At 37.0% G+C, this 26,189-nt stretch overlaps 2 protein-coding genes across 2 annotated transcripts; one reads left to right on the forward strand and one right to left on the reverse strand.

Moving 5' to 3' along the window:
* Nucleotides 1-9,156: 9,156 nt before the first annotated feature.
* si:ch211-153b23.3 (uncharacterized) lies at nt 9,157-14,638 on the reverse strand. Its single transcript, XM_017475233.3, has 11 exons — nt 14,563-14,638; nt 13,555-13,723; nt 11,731-13,179; nt 11,524-11,610; nt 11,329-11,433; nt 11,130-11,239; nt 10,844-11,038; nt 10,582-10,744; nt 10,332-10,497; nt 9,906-10,000; nt 9,157-9,819 (listed from the first exon to the last, which is right to left on the reverse strand). Exons 2-11 carry the CDS (start codon nt 13,709-13,711, stop codon nt 9,734-9,736), a joined length of 2,613 nt encoding a protein of 870 aa, XP_017330722.1. The 5' UTR covers nt 13,712-13,723; nt 14,563-14,638; the 3' UTR covers nt 9,157-9,733.
* Nucleotides 14,639-14,758: 120 nt separating this feature from the next.
* Nucleotides 14,759-19,156, forward strand: irg1l (immunoresponsive gene 1, like). The gene is made up of 6 exons (XM_017475234.3): nt 14,759-14,951; nt 15,437-15,500; nt 15,614-15,801; nt 16,255-16,347; nt 16,964-17,169; nt 17,844-19,156. The coding sequence occupies exons 1-6, from the start codon at nt 14,934-14,936 to the stop codon at nt 18,769-18,771; spliced, it is 1,497 nt and encodes a 498-aa protein (XP_017330723.1). The 5' UTR covers nt 14,759-14,933; the 3' UTR covers nt 18,772-19,156.
* Nucleotides 19,157-26,189: the final 7,033 nt, after the last annotated feature.

The raw sequence follows: 26,189 nt of genomic DNA on the forward strand, positions 1-26,189 counted from the left end.
TATTACAAATGAACAGTGTCATAAACAGAGCTGTGGTGTTGTTTGTCCTGTGGAAAAAGAGCAGTAAGTGACTTCTGAGTTGTAGTCCATTTCTGCCTTTATCACATGAGAAACAAGACCACAGCTCTGTTTATGCCGCTGTTCATTTTTAAAACACCGAACTGAACACTGTACTTCCATGTTTGGATAAAATCTAATCCCACATACCAACTGTATACCTCTACCAACATGATAGATCAGACTGGCTCTCCAAATCTGGCCCTCGAGGTCCACTGTCCTGCAGAGTTTACCTCCAATCTCAAACTCATCATTTTTTTTTTTTACAGCAGAATGCTACAATAGAGGACTTATTTCTGTCAAAATTTCAGGTTCATACCTGGTCTTCCACCAGAGACCAGAGACTTAAAAGAATTAAGACTGAGACTCGAATCCTTCCCATTATAATTTAAACCTAAATGTAAAACTGTGAGCGGTCTTGAGCACTACTTCTAAGCCTAATGAACAAGAATTTGCTAAATATTTATGTATGTACATGTATCTTGTGATGTACTCTAGAGATCAGTTTTTGTTCCAAAGAGGTAAGCCCATCCGTGGTTTCCGTAAACTACTGTATAAACAAAATTTGTTGTGGGCCATGACACAAAGATGGCAATAGTAGTAAAATCATTTTTGAAAAAACTGATGATTTTGAACTGCCAATGCATAGATGTAATCACGCAAAAAAATAAATATATAAATAGGAAACTAAAAACTGTTGAGCAAACTGCATTGGGCCAGTTGATTTAGAATGACCATAAGTTAAGTACACTATATGGCCAAAGTACGCATGTGGACCATCACACCCATATTCACCCATTTCAAAACCATGGGCATTAATAAAGAGTTGGTGCCCCTTTACTTTTATAAGAACATTATTGAAGCCAAGCACTGATATTGGGTGCAAAGGCATGGTCCATATTTTGCATTCCAATTCATCCCAAAAGTATTCAGTCGAGTTGAGTCAGGGCTTGGCGCATTTGAATTCTGCCACATCGAGCTTGGCAAACTACGTGTTTATGGAAGCGTTGTGTGTAGACCCATTGTTCCGATGAAACAGGTTTTGGTAGTAATACCGCATTCAAAGATATTCTCGATACAGTTTAGGGAAAGCCCACATATGGGTGTGATGGTGGAGTGTCCACATACTTTTGACCATATTGTTTAAATAATTTAAGTAAATTGAACTATGTTAACTCAAATGTTTTCAACTTAAACGGTTTAAGCTGTATAGTGTACTTAGAAATTTAAAACATTTAACAATATTAAAATACTTTAGAACGTATAGTACAAGTTTCTGTGGAAGCAGACGAACAAGTTTTACGAGCCTGCTAGCTGATCTTCAGTCCCAGTCACATGTGAAACTTCAGTTTATTAAGCACATTACATGTAATATCATGCCAGAACCATATACTGTAATACTGAGGGCACAATATGATTTCTACAGTCTGTGTAGGTTTGTAATGTTTTGCATGGACACATCCATAACAAAGATCTTTAAAACTGGATTTGGTAAAAGTAAAATATGGGGTCTCCCAAAACAATATCATGATGCTGTGCTTCTTTTAAGCTTTCTGTACTTGTGACTCACTTTCTGCTGCTGTGGATGGTCCTACATGGATACGCTAATGATTTGCGATTCCCAAAAGCTGCTTATACATAAGTATGACCCTACTTCGTGGATAACCTCACCTGGATAATATACTACCTAAGAGCTGCTGTTGTAATCATAAAGACTGCCTTGTGCTTATCCCAGCATGCTTATTCATGATAAGCTTATACTGGGCATCATTTGAACATGGACCTTTTGCCTTTACTTGTCTACTTCTGTATTCTGGAATGATTTATAATCTCATTATCCAGGGTCGACCAGTATTCCCTTTTAAATCTGGTTTCTTTTTGCTTATGGTTCCTTTTGTTCCTCGTGTCATCTCAGGGAGTTTTTTCTTACCCCTGTAACCTATGGGGTGGTCATTAGGGACCTAAATCTACATCTGGATTTTGTAAAGTGGATTTGTGATAATAGCTATTGTTAAAAGCAGTATATAATAAAATTGAAATGAATTAACATCACCGGACCTGCCTGATCCGTTTCGGGTGTCCTACCTCTGGATGGAGCTCTCATCTACTCCAATCCCAGATTGCTGGGACTACGGCTGCTTCTAAGGCCAAACAGACTTCATATAAAACAATAATTAACTTTTTCACACTATCTGTTGTTACCCAGATGAGGACGGGTTCCCTTCTGAGTCTGGTTCCTCTCAGGGTTTCTTCCTCTTAAAACATCTTAGGGAGTTTTTCCTCACCACCGTCGCCACCGACTCGCTCAATTGGGATAAATTCACACAATATCTGTATACCGTGTTTATATATTTCTGTAAAGCTGCTTTGAGACAATGTCTGTTGTAAAAAAGCGCTATACAAATAAAATGGAATTGAATTGAATACCCAGATAACACTGATAAAAATATACTTCTCCGTGAAAGAACACGCCTCTCACTGTTGCTGGAAATAAATGAATGGAAAAAATGAATCGAACGTGAGTCGCATTCATAAAGCTTGACTTTCCTTCTGCGTAAAAACCTCTCCTTGCTGTTTTCAGGAAACATTTACGAAAATAGTGATATCACTTGAATTCTATGAACGCTCAACTCTGCACAGCAAATTCCCCAGTGCTGAATTGCCACCTAGAGTGCTGAATTAACTCTTTCAGTGTTCATTTATGTCCAACTGGACGTGAATAAACACCGTAGGTGTTAATTCAACACTGTGCATTTTAAAGGGTGATTATGGCATAAAATTCCCCCAAAATTCTGATTTCTGACCAAATGTTAGATATGTTTAAAGCAGCCATCAAATAATTTTATATCACATCTAAGCACTTTATACCACATCTTAATAAAGCCTTATATTCATCCAAGCTACTCAGTTAAAACAGGGTGTGAATCAGCAACAAGTAAGAATAAAAGTTGTAGAAGCATTGGTAGTATAATAATAATGACGACAAAAAAAAAAAAAATCAATTACCTCTATAAATAATAATACAAATATGTGATTAAGGGAATTATAATGTATTTATTATTAAACATTATAATTCTTTACAATTATTATGTTTAATGATTCTTAAATGTGAAATGTTATCATTATTTTAATGATGTTAAATTAATAAAATCAGGTTGTCAGGTTTTACCTGCACCATCAGAAGTATATCATTAACCCAACTTCACCCAGCACTCAGAGGGAGTTTATTATTACAGCGATTTATATTCTCTGACAACATAAAGGCTACTTAAATTGAATGAAATGATTGGTGCATTATGTGTGTAATACGTCTGGAAAATATTAAGATGCTTAGTGAACAAAGATTGCTGTTTATTCTAGGCTTCCGGCACACATTTCCAAAGATTGGATAACTGTAAATAACGAGAGCAGGTCTTGACTTGAATTTTAGCATTACTTCCTTCATTGTCATTGTTTTTGTGCTTGTTTATTCAGTTCTCCGTCGCACGTCATCACGGTTTGTTCTGAAATGTAAGTTCTACTAGAGTAGTACTTTCGAGATGATAAGAGATAAAAAGGTTTTAATACAGGCGACAAGCGAGTGCTGCCTCGGTGAAATGAAATACAGTCACGTGTTTTAGTTCAACAGATCAAATTTTCTATGTGATTTCCCCATTTGTGGCACACAAATTCAATGGCTATGAAATTTGAGGTGTAAAAAGCAATTTAAAAAAAACAACGCAAAAAGTAAGGAAGGATTATCGTACGCAGATGAAATCGCACACATACTACATAAATCCAAATGTCTGACACAAATAGGTTTGGCGTGTTACAAATGATTGCCTTAAAGTAACTTTTGCCATTTGATTTCCTTTTTTTTTCATGCCATTTTCAAGACCTGTGACCAATGTCAACAGACTCAATGAGTATATTAATAATTAATTGTTTTCAAGTAAAGTTTTTTTTGAAAGCCCTTGACTTTCAGGAAAGTCCCCTGTGAGCCCACAGTGAGAAAATTCTACTACTGGCATTTTTTTAATTTCATGGATGATTTAACAACATCCTCTATTTGCAGTTATTAACTAGCTAACAATGTTTCCTTAGTTACTGCAATAGACACTTAAGGGATATCATGGTTTGTTTAGTAAGATAAAGGAAGAAATGTTTAACAGTGGTCTTATTTTTTGCTTTGTTCACTCGGGTCACATCCAGGACAGTGACACTAATCCATGGGTAAAAAGGAAGTGCAAGCATTGTTAGCTTACTTTACAACACTGAGTCACAGAACCCATAGTGCTTTTTATAGTAAATAGATCGCCATTCAAGTTTAAAGGAATAGGAAATGCAGCTTCTCGGAATTGCATGTCTGCACTGCCTAGCCCCAGTGAAGTTGCTGGAATACTGTAAAAAAAAAAAAAAAAAATTGTGCTGCATTTCCTCAAACATTTGTGGAAACTATTTGCGTGATCTTTTTAAATCATTTGAACTACACCCAATGTTGTTTGACTCACTTGACTTTCCATGTTTCCAACTCAGATGTTTTAAGTAATGCCAACTCAATGTATTCAATTTTCAGACCATAGTTTTAAGTTAAGTATGCATTATTTATCTTGTTTTAAGTGATATTCACTTTTTTTTTTCTAGTAATTCACTATATATTTTTTTAAGTCGGTAATACCTATTTTCCAGTTGCATTCAATCTACAGTATGTTTGACAGGCTCTTTTTTCGATTTATTTATTTATTTATTTATTTATTTTTTTTAAAAAATAACATTTTCTCATGAAGTAGGGTCGCAAAACAAATGTAAAACATGCATCCATTTTACCGTGTTTCGAATGTAACTGTATCATTTAAAACAGAATCCAATTCGGATGTATTTTGCCACCATTATCATGAACAGGTCAAATTGTTATCAAAATTACTCAACCCCCATTGAAAATCAGGTTTATTGTCAAAATGTACAGACTTGGAAACTCAGCATTGTGAAAATCAGTGTTCCGAAGTGTGAAATTTACGATTAGCTGCTGCTTTTGAAATAATTGCAAAGACTTGCCTGCAGGGAGAGTCAAATGCCCTTTTTTAGGTAACAGAATCTACAGTGTTTTGTTTTCGGTCATATTTTTTATGGAATTCAGGTCTTTGTTTCCAGGAGACTTTGTTGTCGTTGCTGGGTGTCTCTATGCAATGAGTTTCACATCACTGGAAACTCCAAGGTGTTCTACAATAATAGATACAGACTGCATACTTCTAGGGGTGATGCTGGATGTTTTCAACAGCTTAAGCATATTTTCTCCTGTTACCTTTCAGTTACTAACATGGTCAGACTTATCTTGTATATTTGTAGATGCTACTCTCGTGATAATTAAGGTATTGAAAATATTATTTCCAGTGTGACCCCTGAAAACATGCAGATTGTATCTACAGTGCTGCTTGAAACTTTGTGAACCCTTTAGAATTTCCTATATTTCTGCATAAATATGACCTAAACCATCATCAGGTTTTCAAGTCCTAAAAGTAGACAACAAGATTAGCAGTTCATTTGAAGGTGAAATTAGAGTCAGGTGTTTTCAATCAACAGGATGACAATCAGGTGTGAGTGAGCACATTGTTTTATTTAAAGAACAGGGATCTATCCAAGTCTGATCTTCACAACACATCTTTGTGGAAGTGTATCATGGATTTCTGAGGACCTCAGAAAAAGAGTTGTTGAGGCTCATCAGGCTGGAAAAGGTTACAAAACCATATCTAAAGAGTCTGGAATCCAGCAATCCACAGTCACACACATTGTGTACAAAGGGAGGAAATTCAGGACTGGTCAACCAACAAAGATCACTCCAAGAGCAAGCATTCTCCAAGCCAGAATGCAATTGGAAAAATGTTTTGTGGACAGATGAGGCCAAAATAGAACTTTTTGGTTTAATTGAGAAGTGTTATGTTTGGAGAAAGGAAAACGCTGAATTCCAGCATAAGAACCTTATACCATGGTGGTGGTAGTATCATGGTTTGGGGCTGTTTTGCTGCATTTGGGCCAGGACTACTTACCAACATTGACGGAAGAATTAATTCTAAAGTACACCATCGAATTCTAAAGGAAAATGTCAGAATATATGTTCATGAACTGAATCTCAAGAGAAAGTGGGTCATGCAGCCAGACAACAGCCCTAAGCACACAAGTCGTTCTACAAAAGAATGGTTAAAGAAGAATAAAGTTAATGTCAAATGTCAAAATCCAATAGAAATGTTGTGGAAGAACCTGAAGCAAGCAGTTCATGTGAGGAAACCCACCATCATCCCAGAGCTGAAGCTGTTCTGTACTGCGGAACGGGCTAAAATTCCTCCAAGCCGATGTACAGGACTAATCAATACATACTGGAAATGTTTAGTTGCAGTTATTGAAAAAGTTCACATACATTTGCCATTTCCCTCAATAAGTAAACGACCAAGAATAACATGTTTGTTTCATTTGTTGAATTTGTTTCTCGTTGTCTACTTTTAGGGCTTGCGTGAAAATCCTATTATGTTTTAGGTCATATTCATATAGAAATGTAGAAAATTCTAAAGGTTTCACAAACTTTTAAGCAGCGCTGTATTATTGTAGAACAGCTTGGAGTTTCCAGTTGTGAAGCTCATCACATAAACACACCCTGGAACTGCACCCTGGAACAACATAAGACAAAGAATGACCTTGTCAGTAACCGAAAGGTAACACCCTAATGGGACTGTAGAGAAGATTTAGATTTCTAGTGAACAAATAGTTTTTACTTAATTATTTCAATTAGATTCGGTATCTTAACTACCTGTGTGTGGGTGTATGGGTGTGGATGAGAATTGGCCAAACTGTGTCTGTGTGTGGCTGTGTAATAGTCATTACACACCCATATCATTCTTATCATGCTATTGAGACTAATGGGCAACCGATATACTGTATCGCCAAGACCGATATATCAGCCGATAATTGGCATTTTTTAATTATCAGCATTGGCCGATAATTCTGGCTGAAAAACACCCAACTCAGATGTGAAGCAAGTGTCTGGCAGACAGTAAAATGTCCAGTCATTGTTCACTTTTTAACATGATATTATGTAATGTTACACATAACACCAGTCCGGCATGCTATAAAGTCTTATTCAAACAGTACAGTGGAAGCGAACAAGCTCACGGTGTGCTCCTGCAGTAAACAAATTCAAACAAACAAAATATTTTACCTCACAAACTCCGCGACTGGTTCTTCGTCAGACATGTGCGTTGTCCTTGGTAACTTTTAAACAAGGTGCAATTTTCCCGCAGACTCGAAATCATGTGCTCCCCGAATGAAAGCTGGGTCATGTGACCTGGATGAGAACTGAACATCGTATGAGACATAATGCGAGACAGTATGTTTGAATTTGCTGCATTTAATTGTCCACGATTAATGTAATGTCATGTTTGTGTACCTTTTCATGAGATCTGGTCTTTGTTATGCTAAGCTAAATGTTCCAAATTAAGCATGTAACGGTAAACAATATACGCCTTTTGTGATTTGGGCTTGTATTAATTTTTACACAGAGACAGACAAGAAAAACACAATAGACATAATTCTTTATTATTCAAATAATATCCTATACTTCGACTTAAGAAAGTAAAACAACCTGTTACTGGCTCAAGTAAATACTGTATATGAGATTTATGAGTAACATTGTATTGTAGATAAAATACACGGCATTACACATACTATTTTTGGTTTCTATTAATGACTATTGGTCGGATTTGTTCATTCAATTAATTAGAAATGCAATCTATAATCTGCTACTGGATTAAAGCAGCACCAGTTACAGTATATATGTGATTGGAAAATGAAATTATACATAAGTTTTTAATTAAAATGTATTTTCTTTTTTTTTTATTCTGTTTGATGGCTGGCACAGACAGCAAGACACAAGGAAAAGCTGCACTAAAACCTGTTTATTTTTATTTGTACAAATTTCTGAAGTGAATGTTTTTAAGGTCTTCAGAGAATATTACATAAATATCATGCACAATAGATGTTAATTTAGTTTCACCAATTTTTTGTATCTCTCATTTACTGTAATTAAATTCGTGTTATATTAGCCTCATATCGGTCACAATACGTTCTAGCATTGGCCATTAAAAACCCATTATGGTCGACTACTAATTGAGACCAAATTTTTTATTTTAGACTCCTATCTAATACCACAACCAGCTGTCATGGCACATGATTATTGATTCTGTCAGTACTTTCACCTAGAGGTTTACTCTAAAAACACCATAAAAACACCAACTTGTTTATGAATTAAATCACACGTCCTATTCACATTTACTCATTTTTACGATACCAAATTTGGAGAATGCTTGTGGACACCTGACTATCACACTCTTGTGTGTTTCATCCCTAAGCTGTTACCACAAAGCTAGAAGCCCACAACTGTCTAAAATGTCTTTGTATGCCCCAACATTAGAATTTCCCTTCAGTGGAGTTGAAAAGCCCAAACCAATATCAGTGCCTGACCTCACTAATGCTCTTGTGGTGAATGGGCACAGTAATTCCCCACAGTAGCACTCCAAAATCTAGTGGAAAGCCCTCCCAGAAGAGTGGAGAAGAGTGGAGGTCATTATACAACATTATAACATTATAAAAACCCTTTTTTTTTTTTAATGGTTCAGCAAGGACATATGGGTGTGATGGTCAGGTGTCTGCATTTAGTGGCCATATAGTGTACTTGGGCTGGTGGCAAAGTGTCTTGCAATCAGTATGTATGTATGCAATGTATGCAAACTTTTTATTATTATTTATTTATTTATTTATTTATTTTATTCTTGTTTATTTTTATTTTATTTTTATTTATTTTTTTTGCCAGTTTTCTTGAAGCAGCAGGTCATAATGATGTTTCATTGTTAGATGTTTTAACTCACAAAAAAAGTAGTTGATTTCAAAATATTTTATAGTTAAAATATGATGTTCTTTTTTAGTGCTTTGTGTATGAATATCTTAATTGCCTTTTTGTATTATCATATCCCATGGTTAAAAGAAATTGGTCAAATAACAAATGACTACTACTACTACTACTACTACTACTAATAATAATAATAATAATAATAATAATAATAATAATAATAATAATAATAATAAAGAAGCTTTATTTATGCTTTATTTCTCACACTCCAGGGCACCAATCAGAAAAAAATAATAATGTTGTATATAATTTATTGTCTATGTCATTCTATACAATGATGCTAGAAAAAAAACAATACTGTTATAGCATATTTATATTTTAATATTTACAAGACAACAATAAGAAAGCAGTAATTATATATGTGTATATGTATATATATATATATATATATATATATATATATATATATATATATATATATATATATATATGAGAGAGAGAGAGAGAGAGAGAGAGAGAGAGAGAGAGAGAGAGAGAGAGAGAGAGAGAGAGAGAGAGAGAGAGAGAAAGCTAGAATTCAGCCAGCACTGCTGAGCATGTTTATCCCACAATGTCAAAAAATAAATAAATAATAATAATAAAAAAAATCATCATAGTTTCTCTTATAAGAATAATTTGCCAATAATATACTGGAAACTGCAGCTGTCGAACTTTTTGCCGTTTTTTACAGGATTTTTACAGTGTAGTTTAATTAACTTTTTTTTTTTTTTTTTTTTTACATGTTTTAATGTGTAGCTTCATTTCTTATAACATGCTGTTCTTCACCCGCTCAAAAATCTGCTGCACCTTTGCCGCAGGGACACAACCTTCACGCAGAATATTTATGGTACCTGGAAACCAAATTGTACTAGTTAGCACACTGAAAAGGAAAACTTACAAACATCATTTGCATTTGGTGAATTCAGTTTGAGATTACCTTCGTCAATTTTCAGGCAACTGATCACTGTTGACCCTACCAGCTCATTGGAATGCCCATCACACAGTACTCCTTGGATCTTGTGTCCAAGGCGGCTGTCAGACAATCAAAAGTGGTTCTGTTATGCCTTGATATCAGTGCCATCAATCACTGCAAAAACATTTGCTTGCTTGCTTTTTACAGGAGACAAGGAAGTAAGGTTCACTTCAGTGTCACTGTGTTTTACAAAATTCCTAAATAGTAACAAAGTTAGCAAGGAAACCATCTATTAGAGTCGCCACACTATGTATAAAATGGATGAATCAATAAGTAAAAGGTATCAAATTTGGCTACAAACAGGTTAAATGTGATTTTTTTTTTTGGACATTTTTTGCGTATATTGCCATTTTATCGTGTACAAAAGACAGTAATGAAAATGCAGCTTACTTAATAATCATGTCATGATGTGTGCTGTCAGGTTCACCACTAGGGTTTGCAGATGTGATAGCCAAAGGCCCCGTAATGTCACACAGGTGGGCAGTGACAGTGTGGTCAGGGACACGGATCATTATGCTGTCCTTGGTCCCCACATGATCATACGCAGCCCCCACACCTTGAGAAACAATAATTTCACACTCAATAAACCTGCGATAAAAACAAGAAAGTTTGATAACATATTCCAATGCTGTTCTCTTACCAAGTTTTAGGAGCCAGTCTCCTTTTGGTACAATACAGCTTATGCCTCCGGGATAGACATTACTCATGAACTCCCAAAGCAAAGGACTAAATGGTGGTTTGGTTGCAGCAAGCTGCTCCAGGCTAGAGATGCAGACACAGATGGGCTTCTCTGCAGGACGGTCCTGTGGAGCATAGTTTAATGCAGTGATGTCCAGTATTCAATTTTCTCAAATATTTCAGTACATTGTGTGTATATAAATTAAGAATCCCTCAGTACTCACTTTAATATTGTAGATTTTTTCTATAGCACTTGGATTCTTGCAAGAAGCAGCCAGAGCATAGACGGTATCTGTTGGAATACCACATACTCCATTGTTTTCCAGCAATTTGGCAATCTGCAGGAGCCCACTGGTCCCACGAGAGGATGGAGTTGGACATGGAGCTGTAGCAGCAGCTTTTTTCTTCTTATAATTATTCTAAGAAGAAAGAAGGAGAGGAAATAACCCATTCATTTTTAATCACTCGTAACAACTTGCTATGTTCTATACTGATGGAAGTTAAAAATACCTTTATGAGTGCAGGTCCAACTGGTATTATGGTCTTGGAGAATATTCCATTAACAAGTGATGCCAGAGTCCCATATAAGCAAATTATGGCAAATATTGAGAGCATAGCAACTGGAAAAAAATATTGAAACAATAATAGTCATATTTAGTCATATTTAAAAGTCGATGAGATGCATTGTCTGCTTTGAAACAAACTTTACCTTCCAATTGGTATGGTAGTCTATCAAGAGTAGAAAGAAGAAGGCACACTACTATGACCTCCATGATGATGGTTAATGCCAGTAAAACAAGATTGCCATAAGCAGCTGCAAATGAGCAAAAAATTTGATAAAACTGTAACGTAGCATACTCTTGTAAATACCCACTCGTGTAAATTACCCAGTACTAATACTCACCAACTAGTATAAGGAAAGCATTAATCACCAAGAATGCTATTGCTCCTGCCGCAAATCCATTTGCTGTTGAAAACTGCAGCTGATTTCCTGTAAATAAACCATCCAATATTATACTATTAATATTAGCCTATTCCATTTTATTTAAGATTGTATGTAAATCATATCAAATGTTATGAATTCAACAATTACAATATAACATTAACATACCTGTGAGTCTGAACCAGGTCCAGGTGGCCCAAAAGGCCAAATAGAAGGATGGGATAACCGATCCAAACCTCTGCCCTCCTTGAACCTGTAATCGGCTTACGTAACCCTGGATGATGGCCCCTGGGATGAGCACCCATGGTACTGTCAGGTCCAGAAAACTCTTTTGGGGCTGGCTGTTCTGAATGGCTGAGAGAGCTGCCACTCCATTGGCGAGGTAAAACAGAGCATCAGGCAGTTGGGTACCCATTCCTTGGTGTTGCTCCTTTTGAGACTTCCTTAGACAACCAAGGCCATTCTGCAGTCTGTCAGTTGAGATAGGCTGGGGTCCAACTGGAATTAGTGACTTCTCAGCAATGGTGTTAATTAGACGTGCGAAGGTGCCGTATAACGAGACAGCAGTGAAGATAGAGCAAGCCACTCCATAAAAGATGTAGTAACCATCAAGAGGAATCTGGGAGATTGTTGAGATAGTCAGCAGGAAGAAGACACCATTGTGGACCAACTCCAGCATGTCCATGTTCAGACTGGCGACACAGATGACTAGAGCCGCTGCTAGGAAAAACCAGTTACCCACCATTGCTTGCCTTGCTGTAGCTGCTTCACTCCTTGTAGTCAATACAGATATCACATACTCTTCCCAGGTCTTGACAAGCCAGAAGGTGCAGTGCAGACCAAATTTGGTGGCATGGTAGCAATCTTGGCGCAAATAAGCATAATAACTAGAGAGGAGCTGGGCAGCAGAGTTGATGGATATCCAGATTGCAGATACTGTGATTGATGGGAAGTACCCAAAGGCATAGAAGGCAAATATGAATGGTGATACTGTATCACAGAAGAAGCCTAAGGCCATGGGTTCAGCATATTTGGTGTTCTTCTTTTTCTCCTGACCTAAACTCTTGGAGCTACTGGCATTGGTTGTCCCAAGAAGCAGCACATTAAAGAGAGGGTTACCAAAACCCTTGAGTACGTAGCGTTGGGCCACTCCTTTGATGAGAAGTGCTGCTGATCCATATATGGCAAAGAGCAAGATGAGAAGCTCTAGCACTCCTGATACCACAAGAGCCCAGCCAGCCACTAGCCCCACAGCTTCAAAAACCAGTGTCAGGGTGATGGACCCAAACACAAAGGGCATAATATAATTAACTGTGGCTGAGCAGAATGCCAACAGTAAGGAGAGCAAGATATAGGGCACCAGCCCAGCTATGGCTGACTCCTTGATGTATGTCTCATTGACTGAAGCATTTAAGTAAAGGTCCCCCAGTGTACTATTATTCATGGTGCTGTTTATGTTGTGCTGATTTGCTCCTAGAAATATTCTCGTTGCACCATAACTTCCCCACAGTGCTGCATAGCCAATGAAAGAAGTGCCACTAAGATGATCATATTTACGGAAGGACAGCAAACCAGCAATCATTTGGCACACTCCACCAATTAAAATCAGATGAACCCCTAAACAGGTGCACAAAATGAAAACAAAAGGATATCAGCTACTTTATGTCTATGGAAAGGTTTTCGTGATCAGTTTTTATTATGAACTTGTTGTAGACATGTGACTCCTACTATTTATGTTTCATAGCACAGCAGATAAACACGTATGATACCATCATTATTGTTTATTTTATTCACATTACGTTGTACGGTATCACACAATTGATAATAATGCAGACAATTTCATTCAACAATCATTTACATTTTAAATCATTAAACTATTAAATTAGGATGACAGTGTTTCAGTCCTAAAACTACTGAATGTCTGGGCTACAACTGGAATTGTTGTAAAGTTTAGGAGTGGATATATAAATAAAACCCAGAAAATAACAAGACCTGCAAGGATGTTCTCTACTCCAAACGCTGGAATACCAGTTCTGGCACCGTGGAAGTTCTGCAGAAGTACTAAGAATGCGCTTATGCCATTGGCCAAAAAGCCAAGCACACCAGGCTCACTGTAGAAGCTGGCAGGAAACCCGCTCGCTGATGCCATTAGATCTGTTAACTTTAAATGATAAGGAAATGGTCAGATTTCAAGTATTTCAGCATGACACTGAATATCCATGTCAATACTCATTTAATCTGATTCAGGTAATATTCAGGTAGTCTCACATTTTCATCAGCTGGTTGTTTATTTAACAAAATTATTTACGTTAAAGTATTCTATGCATTAATGTATAGTAAGCAAATGTAATATACAGGTTCTGCACATAATCGAATGGTTAAATAACATATTAACATATACATGACATGTCTTGAATTTCCATTTTTGGTACAACTTAGATTTATAAATGAAATTGAGCTCATTAATCATTTGGCCAGGATAGGATGGCCTCTAATATACATGTATCATAAAAAATGATGCATTCCTTTTCTGTCTCTAACTCTCCGCAACCCTGCTCCACCCAAAGCGTGTCAAACGTGTCAGTCATAGGCTATCCACAGAACTATTTACTTTCCTCTGCTCTGAGCTTACACTAGTGCTCTATTCAGCAGCCAGTTGAGAGGAACCAATAGCAGCTCTCAAGCAGAGCAGAGATAGTGATACTGACCCTGTAGCTCCACACAGAGGCAGAGTATAATGTTGCTTCTCTTTTAAAACTCTGATTTCTTCTCTATGGACCGACAATGTTACAGGTCTGATGAAGAGCTCAAGCTCCACAGATTCACCTGATGGAGATCACCGTGGACCCAAATGGGCCTCTTGGTAAGACCGATTTAATTTTCTTAGAGGTTAAGAGACAATATTGATGATAATCGATTTATACATGCCGTACTACACTGATGTCTAATGAGATATAGGACATTATGAAATCATACAAAGCATATTAAAACTTCACTCACCTGCTGATGCCCTGTAGTATCGGCACTATTGGATAACTGTGGAAGGATGTGTTTTGTTTATAAGAAACATGCTTAAGTGTAGTAGGAGGAGCTTCAAGTCTCCCAACCAATCTCTTGTCTCTTCTTGAAGGATGACATCATTGATCAAATACTACGACAATAAACTTCCTGCTCAGATAATGGGAAATCCCACCCATGTTGCTAAAAAAAGGTTTTGGAAGTTCCGGTATTGTATACTTTGAGTGTCATGCTATATAAAGACTCACCTCAGCAGCAAGAACATCAGCTGTGAAGACCACATTGTTACATCCTGTGCAGAGACAGAACTAGTGTGCTTCTATTTGACTTACACAGAAATACCAAGATACAATATGCTTCCCACAATACAGGTAATTTAACTTTGTGTTTTTTCAGAATGTCAGTGTTAATTAATGGACGACGAAGTTGCTGTGCAAAAGTGTCAAATGGTCTTGTTACCAAAACATATTCTGTAGTAGCCTCATTTCTTCTTTTGTTGCTTCTTTAATCTATTTTTAAGTGGAAAACTAATGTAGTGGTTTAACTTTACTCATGATGCTATGAGCCCTAACTGTCTATATAATAGCACTTTTATCATCTCTTGCAAAACAAATGTACATATTCTCATGGAGAATACATGGCATGCATTATTAGCTGTTATATGTGATTACTTGACTGTCTAGTAATTTAAATAGATTAAATCTTTAGAATTGGGATTTTCTTTGAGGTGAATCAGCTTTACTAAACCAGTAACACTTGGTGGAAAAAAAAAAAAAGAAAAAAAAAAAATGGCACATGTCTTGTGTTAATGTTAATACACTTATATTCTATGGACCTGATTTCTTACATTATCTAGAGAGCAATCAGACCAGTGTCCACCCTGTCTGCAGTCAGAAGACTCCATAACTCTGCACTAGATGGTGAGCCAGCTCTAATACACATTGCATACATTTTTATATCGGTCACGTTGGACAACAGCAGAAAAACAGCAATGAGAGCAGAAATGTCTCATCCATTCCACCTGTGTTTTCAGTCATGGAACAGCCTGCCCCTGAGGAGACTGTAACCAGTAACTTTAGCCGATTCATCCAGAGCGTGCAGCCAAGTCATCTGTCACCAGTCGTACTCCAGAGAAGCAAACGCATGGTGCTGGACAGCATTGGTGTAGGGCTGCTGGGTAGCACCACTGAAGTGTTTGACCTGGCACTCCAGCACTGCCAGGTAATGGCCCAAAAAAACAGCAATATGTTGAGTATAAATGTGTAAAGGAGTACAAATGAGTATAAATATATGTATTATGTCTGCCATAACATATGCTAGCTTCCAAAAGTAGGTTTAATTAAATGGTCAGGTACACTTATATATTTTCTATATTATATAGTGCATGATAATCCTTTTAACCATCACCAATCAGCACAGAGTTAACACCAAATGCTGACCCTTGAGCAATGTCCTGAGTATACATCATCCCTTCCACCCCATTTGACTTTAATATGTATGTGCTTCGTCTAGACTCTCAAGCTTTTGTAACCTTCCAAACCCAAACCCACATTTGTACAGGAACAGTGCTATATTCAGTGTTTACATAAAGTCTGTCCACAGACTATTTTGTCTCAGTCCAGTGTGTGTAGCAGCAAGCAGTCAAGTGACCCTTCTTTTCCCTTTCCCCTAAAGCATGTGTACGCTCCCGATGACATCAGCTTTGTCTACGGGCGCAGTGGGACCAAACTTTCTCCAACCCTGGCTGCGTTAGTCAACGGAGTAGCAGTAAGTATTTTTATTTATACTGTGTGGCATACATATAAACAAGGACTGTCTTTTCCAGTGAAATAGTTTCATTTTCGTATGAATGCATGATTTGTGATGCTGGATCTCCAGGATGTGAGAAACACTGAATCGTAGTGTTTTATGTTACTTTCATTTTCACTACTTATGTCATTCAGACAGTAATGAGTAATTGTGGAAAACAAGCACAGCATGTTGACTGAAACAGGTGGGGTCTGAAATGAAGGACTGAATGAACATCAGTGTTGTTAAAAGAATCTGTCCCCAATAGCATCACTGCTAGTTTACCCCTGGAAATATTACAGTGTGGGTGTTGTATTTGCCATTTCAAAGTCAGACATGCTATGGAAATGTTTTTAATCCTCACTCATATTTTCCAGTGGTCAATTAATCCACTCGTGTTATTGTAAGACTAGGGTAGATGGCAAAGAGCTACATCCTGGCCTTTATAATGGAGTTGACATATCTCTAAACTGTGTCTAGAAGACACACACGAGTTCGTCTTGCATTGCCATGGATAAGTCAAAACAATCACCCACTAGTCACCAAATAATTAAAGCAACGCACCAGCCATTGTTAATTAGCTGGTCTTCCTCAGGTTCATTCTATGGACTTTGACGATACCTGGCACCCTGCAACTCATCCCTCTGGGGCAGTGCTACCTGCTCTCCTTGCTATTTGTGACATGTTCCCCAACAACAGCAAGCCAAGCGGTCTGGACCTCCTGATGGCCTTCAACATCGGCATTGAGGTCCAAGGTCGCCTGATGAGATTTTCCAAGGAGGCTCACAACATTCCCAAGAGGTGAGAATTGTCACTATAGCACACACAGTTCTCTATACAACACCATAAAACAAGGGTGGGCGACCATAATAACAGAATACCTCAAGCGTTTTAATATAGTGCCAAAATGAGTAATAATACTAGTAAGTGCAGGAATATTTTGGGGACAGCCTCAACAAAACTGCCACTGTGCTTAATAACATGGGTATTCTCTAAGCCTTTACTCAGGTGGGAGTGGTTGCACTAACTGGATTTACATTGAGAGGGGGTTGCGATGAACTCATTCAGACAGGTGTTAATATAAAATGCTGTTTTGTTCGGTTTATATCCATATTGCCCTATCACTGATGTTTTTACTGCCAGAGTGGAATGAAATGACTAATAATTTGTCATTTCCCTTAAATGTTCTTTAAAAAGAACACTTGTGCAATTTAACTGCGGTTAACAGCTCGTAGGACCGTTATTAAAGGAAATAGAGCATCAGAAAAATTCATTTAAAAATACTGTCGTTGTTTTTAAAACGGCTTCAGAGCATCCTTATAATTTTTTTTTTTTACCAACCTAATCTCATAAGAAATTTGTATGAATTATATATATAATATACAATATATTATATATATATAATATTTATTTATTAATTTAAACGAATGCATCTAAAGCATGAATTTGATGTGCTTTTTGATTTCTTTTCCAAGGTTCCACCCCCCTAGTGTTGTTGGGACACTGGGCAGTGCTGCTGCCTGTGCCCGGCTCCTTTGCCTCAACCATTCTCAGTGCAGCCATGCCTTAGCCATTGCTGCTTCCTTAGCAGGGGCCCCAATGGCCAATGCTGCCACTCAGTCCAAGCCTTTGCACATTGGCAATGCCTCTCGTCAAGGCCTTGAAGCCGCCCTGCTGGCCTCTCGTGGACTGGAGGCAAGTTCCCTGATCCTGGATGCAGTGCCTGGGATAGCTGGCTTCAGTGCTTTTTATGAAGACTACACCCCAAGTCCAATGGTGTCCACTGAAGAGGCGGAGCACACGTTCCTTCTGGAGACACAAGACATTGCCTTCAAGAGGTTTCCAGCCCATTTGGGCATGCACTGGGTCGCTGATGCTGCTGCCCATGTCCACAAGGCTTTGCTGGCTCTTTCTGGAGGAATCATCTCCCCAAGCTCAGTGCAGGAAATCCTCCTACGGGTGCCGTGCTCTAAATATATCAATCGGCCATTCCCAGAGTCAGAGCACCAGGCACGTCACTCCTTCCAGTTCAATGCTTGCACAGCACTGCTTGACGGCCAGGTAACAGTGCACTCCTTCCAGCCTGAAGCACTACTGAGGCCAGAGCTTCATGCCCTGCTCTCCCGTGTCCGAGTAGAGCACCCCCAGGACAACCCAGCCAACTTTAACAGCATGTATGGTGAGGTGCAGGTCACTTTGGTAAATGGCATTGTGTTACGAGGCCATTGTGACACCTTCTATGGCCACTGGAGGAAGCCGCTGAGTGATGAGAGCCTGCAGGAAAAATTCCGCAACAACGCCAGTGTAGTGCTGCCACCTGAGAGGGTAGATGGTATCGTAGAAGCTGTGGAGGGGTTGGAATTTCTGTCTGACTGCAAACCACTGCTGGCTCAGCTGCAGTGAACAGTTTATTTATGTTAGCCTCAAGCAATTACTGTATTTACGAATGAATGACACTCATTTAGAAGTAAAATGTATGACTCTTTGTGCTTTATTTGTCTAAGTATGGTTTATTTGCAGAACCTATTTGTTTTCTTTTTTAATAATTTGTTGTCTATGAAATGACAGTGTAGCTGTTTTTCTGAAACAGGAGCCCTGAGACATACAGTGCTGTACTTTACTGAGAAGGGAAATAAATTGTAGATATCTATATTTGTAAACTCTAATACATACAACTCTGTTTGGGAGCGCTCTCTTTATCCTTCGTATGCATTTGTTATTGTGATATTATTTTAGTTGTTTGCAATATGACAACATACATATGAATAAAATGAAATATTTAAATCCACCTCTGTTATTCATTACATTTCATTACTGGGCGATGTGATAATTAAGTAAGAATGTTTTATGAGTAAATGAACATTTTAAAACATTAAAAAAAAAAAAAAAACTATTATTATTGTATGCCCCATAAAATCTCCTAATAAAATCCTTATAATGGACTGAAGAAAAAACAAAATATAAGTAACATTTTAAAATATTGAATTCCTAGCTTCTGTCCTCGCCACAAGCACACAATAATCACGATGATGCAATTCAATTCTTACTTCTACGTTCTCCCACAATCACAACAACAGACACAAACATTCCATGACATAATGTGCAATTAATTTAGCTTCATTTTACCTTAATCTATTAATATAGTTCAAACTATGACCATGTCTATATATATATATATATATATATATATATATATATATATATATATATATATATATATATATATATATATATGCACAAAAAACAGCAATATGTTGAGTATAAATGTGTAAAGGAGTACAAATGAGTATAAATATATGTATTATGTCTGCCATGCTAGCTTCCAAAAGTAGGTTTAATTAAATAGTCAGATACACTTATAAATTTTATATATTATATAGTCTATGATAATCCTTTTAACCATCACCAATCAGCACAGAGTTAACACCAAATGCTGACCCTTGAGCAATGTCCTGAGTATACATCATCCCTTCCACCCCATATGACTTTAATAAGTATGTGCTTCGTCTAGACCAGAGATGCCCAGACTAGGGCCCGCGGGTTGGCCCATGGTCACTTTTGATTTGGCCCGCCATGCCATATGTGAGAAGGGGGGAGGGGGTCTGGAGGGGAGAGGTAAAAAAATATAAAATTGATGCTGATCTTCGTTTCTACTTCAACATAACATGTTATTTATTTATTTTTGAGCTACAAAAAAATGTCAATTGAAATGAAATGTAGAGAATATAAGTGAATTTGAATTTTATTTAATGTACATGAGGACTTCAAGGCCTGCGTGCTTTGCGACAGTCAACAAATAGGTAATGATGGAGAGATCCGGAGAGGCATGCCTGATGAAAGAGAAGGTACCTGAGTATGATGCTGTTCTCAGCAACCCTATCCAGGAGTTCGACAGTCGCTTTGAGGACTTCAGACACAATGCTACTGACTTTGAGTACTGGCTTTGCTCAACCCTTCACCATCAGTGTGAACACAGTCACTGATGATCTTCAGATGGAACTAATTGAGCTTCAGTGTGATTCAGAACTCAAACACAAGTTCAGGTCCCTTCCCGTGACAGACTTGTACAAATGTGTCCCAGCAAACAGGTACCCACAGATGTGCAAACAGGCACAAGTGACGCTGTCTCTGTTTGGCAGTACCTACCTCTGTGAGCAGACTTTCAGTCTGATGAACTTGAACAAGTGTAAACTGAGAAGCAAGCTAACTGACTCTCACCTACATAATATCCTGACTTTGTCAGTAAATCAGCTGCAGCCCAATTCGGAAAAACTTTTTAAAAATAAGGACCAGCGTCATGTCTCTCAATAGAGGTCACTGATATTGCAGGCATGTGGCTGTATTGCTTATAGCTTGAATAGTTGTATTAGGCATTGAACATGTTGTACTATAAATGGGATTGTTTCTACGTTTTCATTATACTGTAAGTTCCATTAAACTATAAAACTCTGAAAATAAAACTGCATTAGTTAAGCAGACTACAGACTCATGTTTTCCATTTATTTATTTATTTGTAAATATTATGAAATCATAAATAAGGAGAACCATGCCAACTCTCATTTTAATACAATACAGTTTGGTATAATGCAACGTTTACTTTCGGTTTGATTTTTGGCCCTTCATAGGAAAAAAGTTTGGGCACCTCTGGTCTAGAATCTCAAACTTTTGTAACCTTCCAAACCCAAACCCACATTTGTACAGGAACAGTGCTATATTCAATGTTTACATAAAGCCTGTCCACAGACTATTTTGTCTCAGTCCAGTGTGTGTAGCAACAAGCAGTCAAGTGACCCTTCTTTTCCCTTTCCCCCTAAAGCATGTGGGACCAAACTTTCCCCAACCCTGGCTGCCTTAGTCAACGGAGTAGCAGTAAGTATTTTTATTTATACTGTGTGGCATAAATATAAACAAGGACTGTCTTTTCCGGTGAAATAGTTTCATTTTCGTATGAATGAATGCTTTGTGATGCTGGATCTCCAGGATGTGAGAAACACTGAATCGTAGTGTTTTATGTTACTTTCATTTTCACTACTTATGTCACTCAGACAGTAATGAGTAATTGTGGAAAACAAACACAGCATGTTTACTGAAACAGGTGGGGTCTGAAACGAAGCACGAGTTCGTCTTGCATTGCCATGGATGAATCAAAACAATCACCCACTAGTCACCAAATAATTAAAGCAACGCACCAGCCTCAGGTTCATTCTATGGACTTTGACGATACCTGGCGTCCTGCAACTCATCCCTCTGGGGCAGTGCTACCTGCTCTCCTTGCTATTTGTGACATGTTCCCCAATATATATATATATATATATATATATATATATATATATATATATATATATATATATATATATATATATATATATACACACATATCTATACAGTCTATTAAATTATATTCTATGTCTATGGAGTATATTAAATATTTTATATGGCACAGTATTAACGCGATGTGTTAAAGGTTTGGTTTCTAAGGCCATATTTGTTCTTCAAGACACATCCTTGCAAATATTTTCCTTTAGAAAACGAGGTTAGAGCAGTGACTAAAGACGAGAACGAAATGTTCCAGGATGGTCAATCTGACTCACTGATTTATCACTATTTAGGATATGGGTGTAATGAGTTATGTTTTGGAAGGGAAACACAAAAATCAGTATCTGTTCAGTGTTGACTAAGGGATAGTTTGTGGAAATGGAGAGGTGACACCCTCCTGACATGTATACAAATGTATTTACACCAACACACCCACACACACACACACACAAAGCAAGAGTTATGGGCCTTCCACTGATATACACTCGTGAAAAAATAAGTAAACTCCATGGAAATTGTTGGTTTTTTTGACATACAGTGCTTTGATTTCTGCTGGTTTTGTATATATCTAATACTAAATAGTTGTAGACTGATAACAAAATACACCATCTAATGAAGGCCACCTGAGTAAACACACAACAGTTTTGTTTTTTTATTGAAGCAAAAAAAAAAAAAACATGCCACCAATGTGGAAAACTAATTGCCCCCTTAAACTGAAAATCTGATTGTGCCACCATTATCAGAAACGACTGCAACCAAACGCTTCCGATAACTGGAGATCGGTCTTAGAAGCACACACTTTGACACCAAGAGTTGCAAGATCCTGTGATGAAGTTTTGCAGTTCTTAGAGACTTCTTTTTTGCATCGGACGTTCTCTTGGGCTGAATTTGCTGGGACGTCCAGTCCTGAACAAATTAGCAGTCATTTGTAGATTGTTTTCCTTACAGTGGAATGATGTATTTTTTTAATAATTTGGAGATCTTTTTAAATCCCTTACCAGGCTCATAGGCACTCGCGACCTTTTTTCTGAAGGTCTTACAGAACACTTTAGATCTTGGCATGATGACACCACACTCCTCAATAACAAAGGGAACACCGGATCCTAGATATGAGAGGGGTATAAATAACACCTGCACTCCCTAAGCAGGTTCTCATCACTAGCACCCAATCCTGAGCACCTGTTTCTGATTTTATGGATTTGAAAGTGTGATAAACATAGGGGGTTTTGCTCATTTAAAATGTGAAAATGACTACAAAATGTATATTTTATGTGTCATTTGATAGTGCGTATTACCATTATTAATAGGCGCCGCTGTTTCAACAAGGATCAAATGTCCAAATATGTCAAAAAAGCCAACAATTTCCATGGGGTGTACTTATTTTTTCACATGATGTAATTATTTATGCAACTAATTGCTAACACTGTGCTGCACCTAAATTTAATTTTGAAAAAAGCACTTTGCTTCAAGCTTCAGTACATGCAGGATGTTTTTCTTTAATGAAAATGTAATGTAATGCAAATCGTCTAAGACTTCCATTTGTCTTTGGTTTGTGGATTTTATCTTCTGATGCGTGTCTGCTCTCTTTTTTTGTTTGTTTGTTCGCTAGCATGCTAACACAGGCTAGCTTGTGTCTAAGGGGTGTTTTTGTGTGCTTTTTTGTCCTTTATTGACTTCAATCTCACTAACGGTGGGTCAGAGTGAGGCAGTCGAGCCTATCCGCCTTTATTTTGGGTTTCGTTCACAGATTTGTGTCTTTTTTTTTTGCTAGCTAGCTGGATAGGCAGCTAGGGATGCATCATGTGAAGGTGTGTGTTTGTTGTTTCTCTGTTCTGTGTACATTTTAAACCATGTTATACCAACCAAGTTAGTCAGTTAACAAACACAATACAGTTTAGTTTGTTCAGTTTGCTTTATTGATTTATAAAGCACATTTAAAACAACAGGTGTTGAAACCAAAGTGCTGTACAAGAAATATAAAACTGAATTAAAAACAAATGAAAAGAATAAACAAAAACCAAAGAAAAGACCAATGAAGAATTTCCACCCTCAATTAAAACATAAAGAATACAAATAAGTCTTCAAAGAGGATTAAAACACAGAAACATAAGGGGAAGAACTAATGTTGAGAGGAAGACTATTCCAAAGAATAGGAGCAGCCACCGAGAAAGCCCAGTCATCTTTAACGTGAAACGTGAAGTTCTATTGTACCATAACACACCTACAGCAATAAGGAGGAGACGATACTTACTTCCTCTTCTGACTACATCCTAGACTCTACTTGTTTATGACAGAACTCCAAATAAAAACAAAAACAAATGATCATTTCATTTTACTTCTAGAAACATGAGAAAGAAAAGAGAACCTGCAGATGCAGAAGTTTTCGAGGTGGTACAGTACCCTCCACTAATATTGGTTGTGTCTCGGTGTCAGAAAGTCTCCAAAACGACCATCCGAAATCACTTACATCAGGACAAGTTGTTTGCAATTGTTTACTATCCATGAGAGCAGAGTATTTTTGTGAATTCTTTTATTTTTTTTTAACAAAAGATCAAAAGGTTAAACGATAAAGACAATTGTCACAGCTTTCTTTGCTCATATTTACCAAGGGTGCCAATATTAGTGGAGGGCGCTTTATATTTAAAGAAGGACGTAAGAATCTGGATCTAGTAGACTTTCTGTATTCTGATGACTATGTCTATTTGTGTGTGAAATACGGAGATGATGTGATAACACAATAAACTGGTAACTAATGAATACAGTGACTCAGATTAACAATCGCCCATGGAAAGCAATACTGGCAATGTAAACAAAACCTCCATGCAGCACATAGACCTGGTGTACAAAGATAATATGGTTTCTAAAATAGACGCATTATAGAATGAAATAGAAGTCCCAGACTTCTTACAAAATGCGGTATCAAATATAAAGCACATAAACACTAAAACGTGGCAGGAGCACTGGAAATACACGTCTTTCTAGTAAAATCCCTGCTTACTCAGCTGACTGATATCTGTACCGAAACACCCACTTATAAGATGCCCACTTTTACCTTCAATTATACAACAATGAATACCTAAGATGCGTACGATAGATTAATAATTCTCATGTAATGAGCTCTGGCACTCAGTCAAAAGAAATACAATTTTTTATATATATATATATATATATATATATATATATATATATATATATATATATATATATATATATATATATATATACACATGGCTTTATAAACTTTTCTGAAACAGTAAATGTTTCTGAAAACAAACCAATCTCCATCGCTTTAATTAATTATTCATGTCTATATGATATCTTACATTTGTGGCGCATGCGCTGTCAGTTATACCTTTAAGGATTTTCTGGCTTTAGTCGCAGCCTGATTCTCTTCTTTCGCAGACCCAAAGGGCTTTGATTGGAAACACAGTTTTGGTGAATGTCGAATTACTAATTTATCGCCAGAGAGTGAAGCTAATGTAGACAAAATACGAGGTTCTTCTAACTCAGCTTACACAGGAAGTACAGGGATACACAAATACAGAAAAACACCTGCTGTGCAGTAAAACATAGACGTCTTCTAGCTCTGTACACACTTAGAATATAACTTGATTAAAAAATGTCCTATGGTTTTAGCTTATGCTTCTAAACACTGATTATACATATAGATTATGCTTGTTAGCTAATATTGATTATTAGATTATGCTTCTAAGTAATTGTTGATTATACATATTTATTGTACTTTATTAACATATCCAGATGTTAATTAAACATAGTGATTACACTTGATCAACATATTCTGTACCGGAAAAAGGATCGAATACATATACATTCAGAAGTTTGACTCTTTTTTTTTAATGTGTAACTAATTTTGCAAACTATATTGACTGTTTCCTCACACTTCAGTACTATGGGATATTCTGTGTCGATTTGTGACATAAAATGACAAGCAACATTTTTTTTTATTATTAAATCATGGAAAAAATTGTACTTTTCCATGATATTAACATTTTTTGAGATGCAGCTGTATACTAACTTATCTCGCAGGTGTTCCATAACATTGAGTGTAATTATAAATGGTTAAAAAGCATGATGAGTTATAAATTAATAAATTAAAAATGCTCATTGTTGGCAAGTTGCTGTGGTATAAGAGGAATAAAACACTTCCATTCAAACTAAACTTCCATTATGATTTACAATAATAGATCATACACTTACATGTGTTTAAAATGGGAAGCAATGACTATATGTAACATCTTATTTCTGGTTTAACTGATATCTAAAGACTCAAACTGTTATCGAGTGGATGGGTCGTGGTGGAAACGGTCAATATAGTTTGCAAAATTAGTTACAAATGAAAAAAAGTCAAACTTGTGAATGTATATGTATTCAATCCTTTTTGCTGTCAAAGCCCTTAGTTCTAGTTACCATCAGAAGAATCCCTTACCTGTGTAACTGGTAAATATTAGCTTCACGTGAATGAGATGAAGCGTTCTTTTGAACTC

The sequence above is a fragment of the Ictalurus punctatus genome, chromosome 8 (assembly GCF_001660625.3).
Source record: "Ictalurus punctatus breed USDA103 chromosome 8, Coco_2.0, whole genome shotgun sequence".
Taxonomy (NCBI): Eukaryota; Metazoa; Chordata; class Actinopteri; order Siluriformes; family Ictaluridae; genus Ictalurus; species Ictalurus punctatus.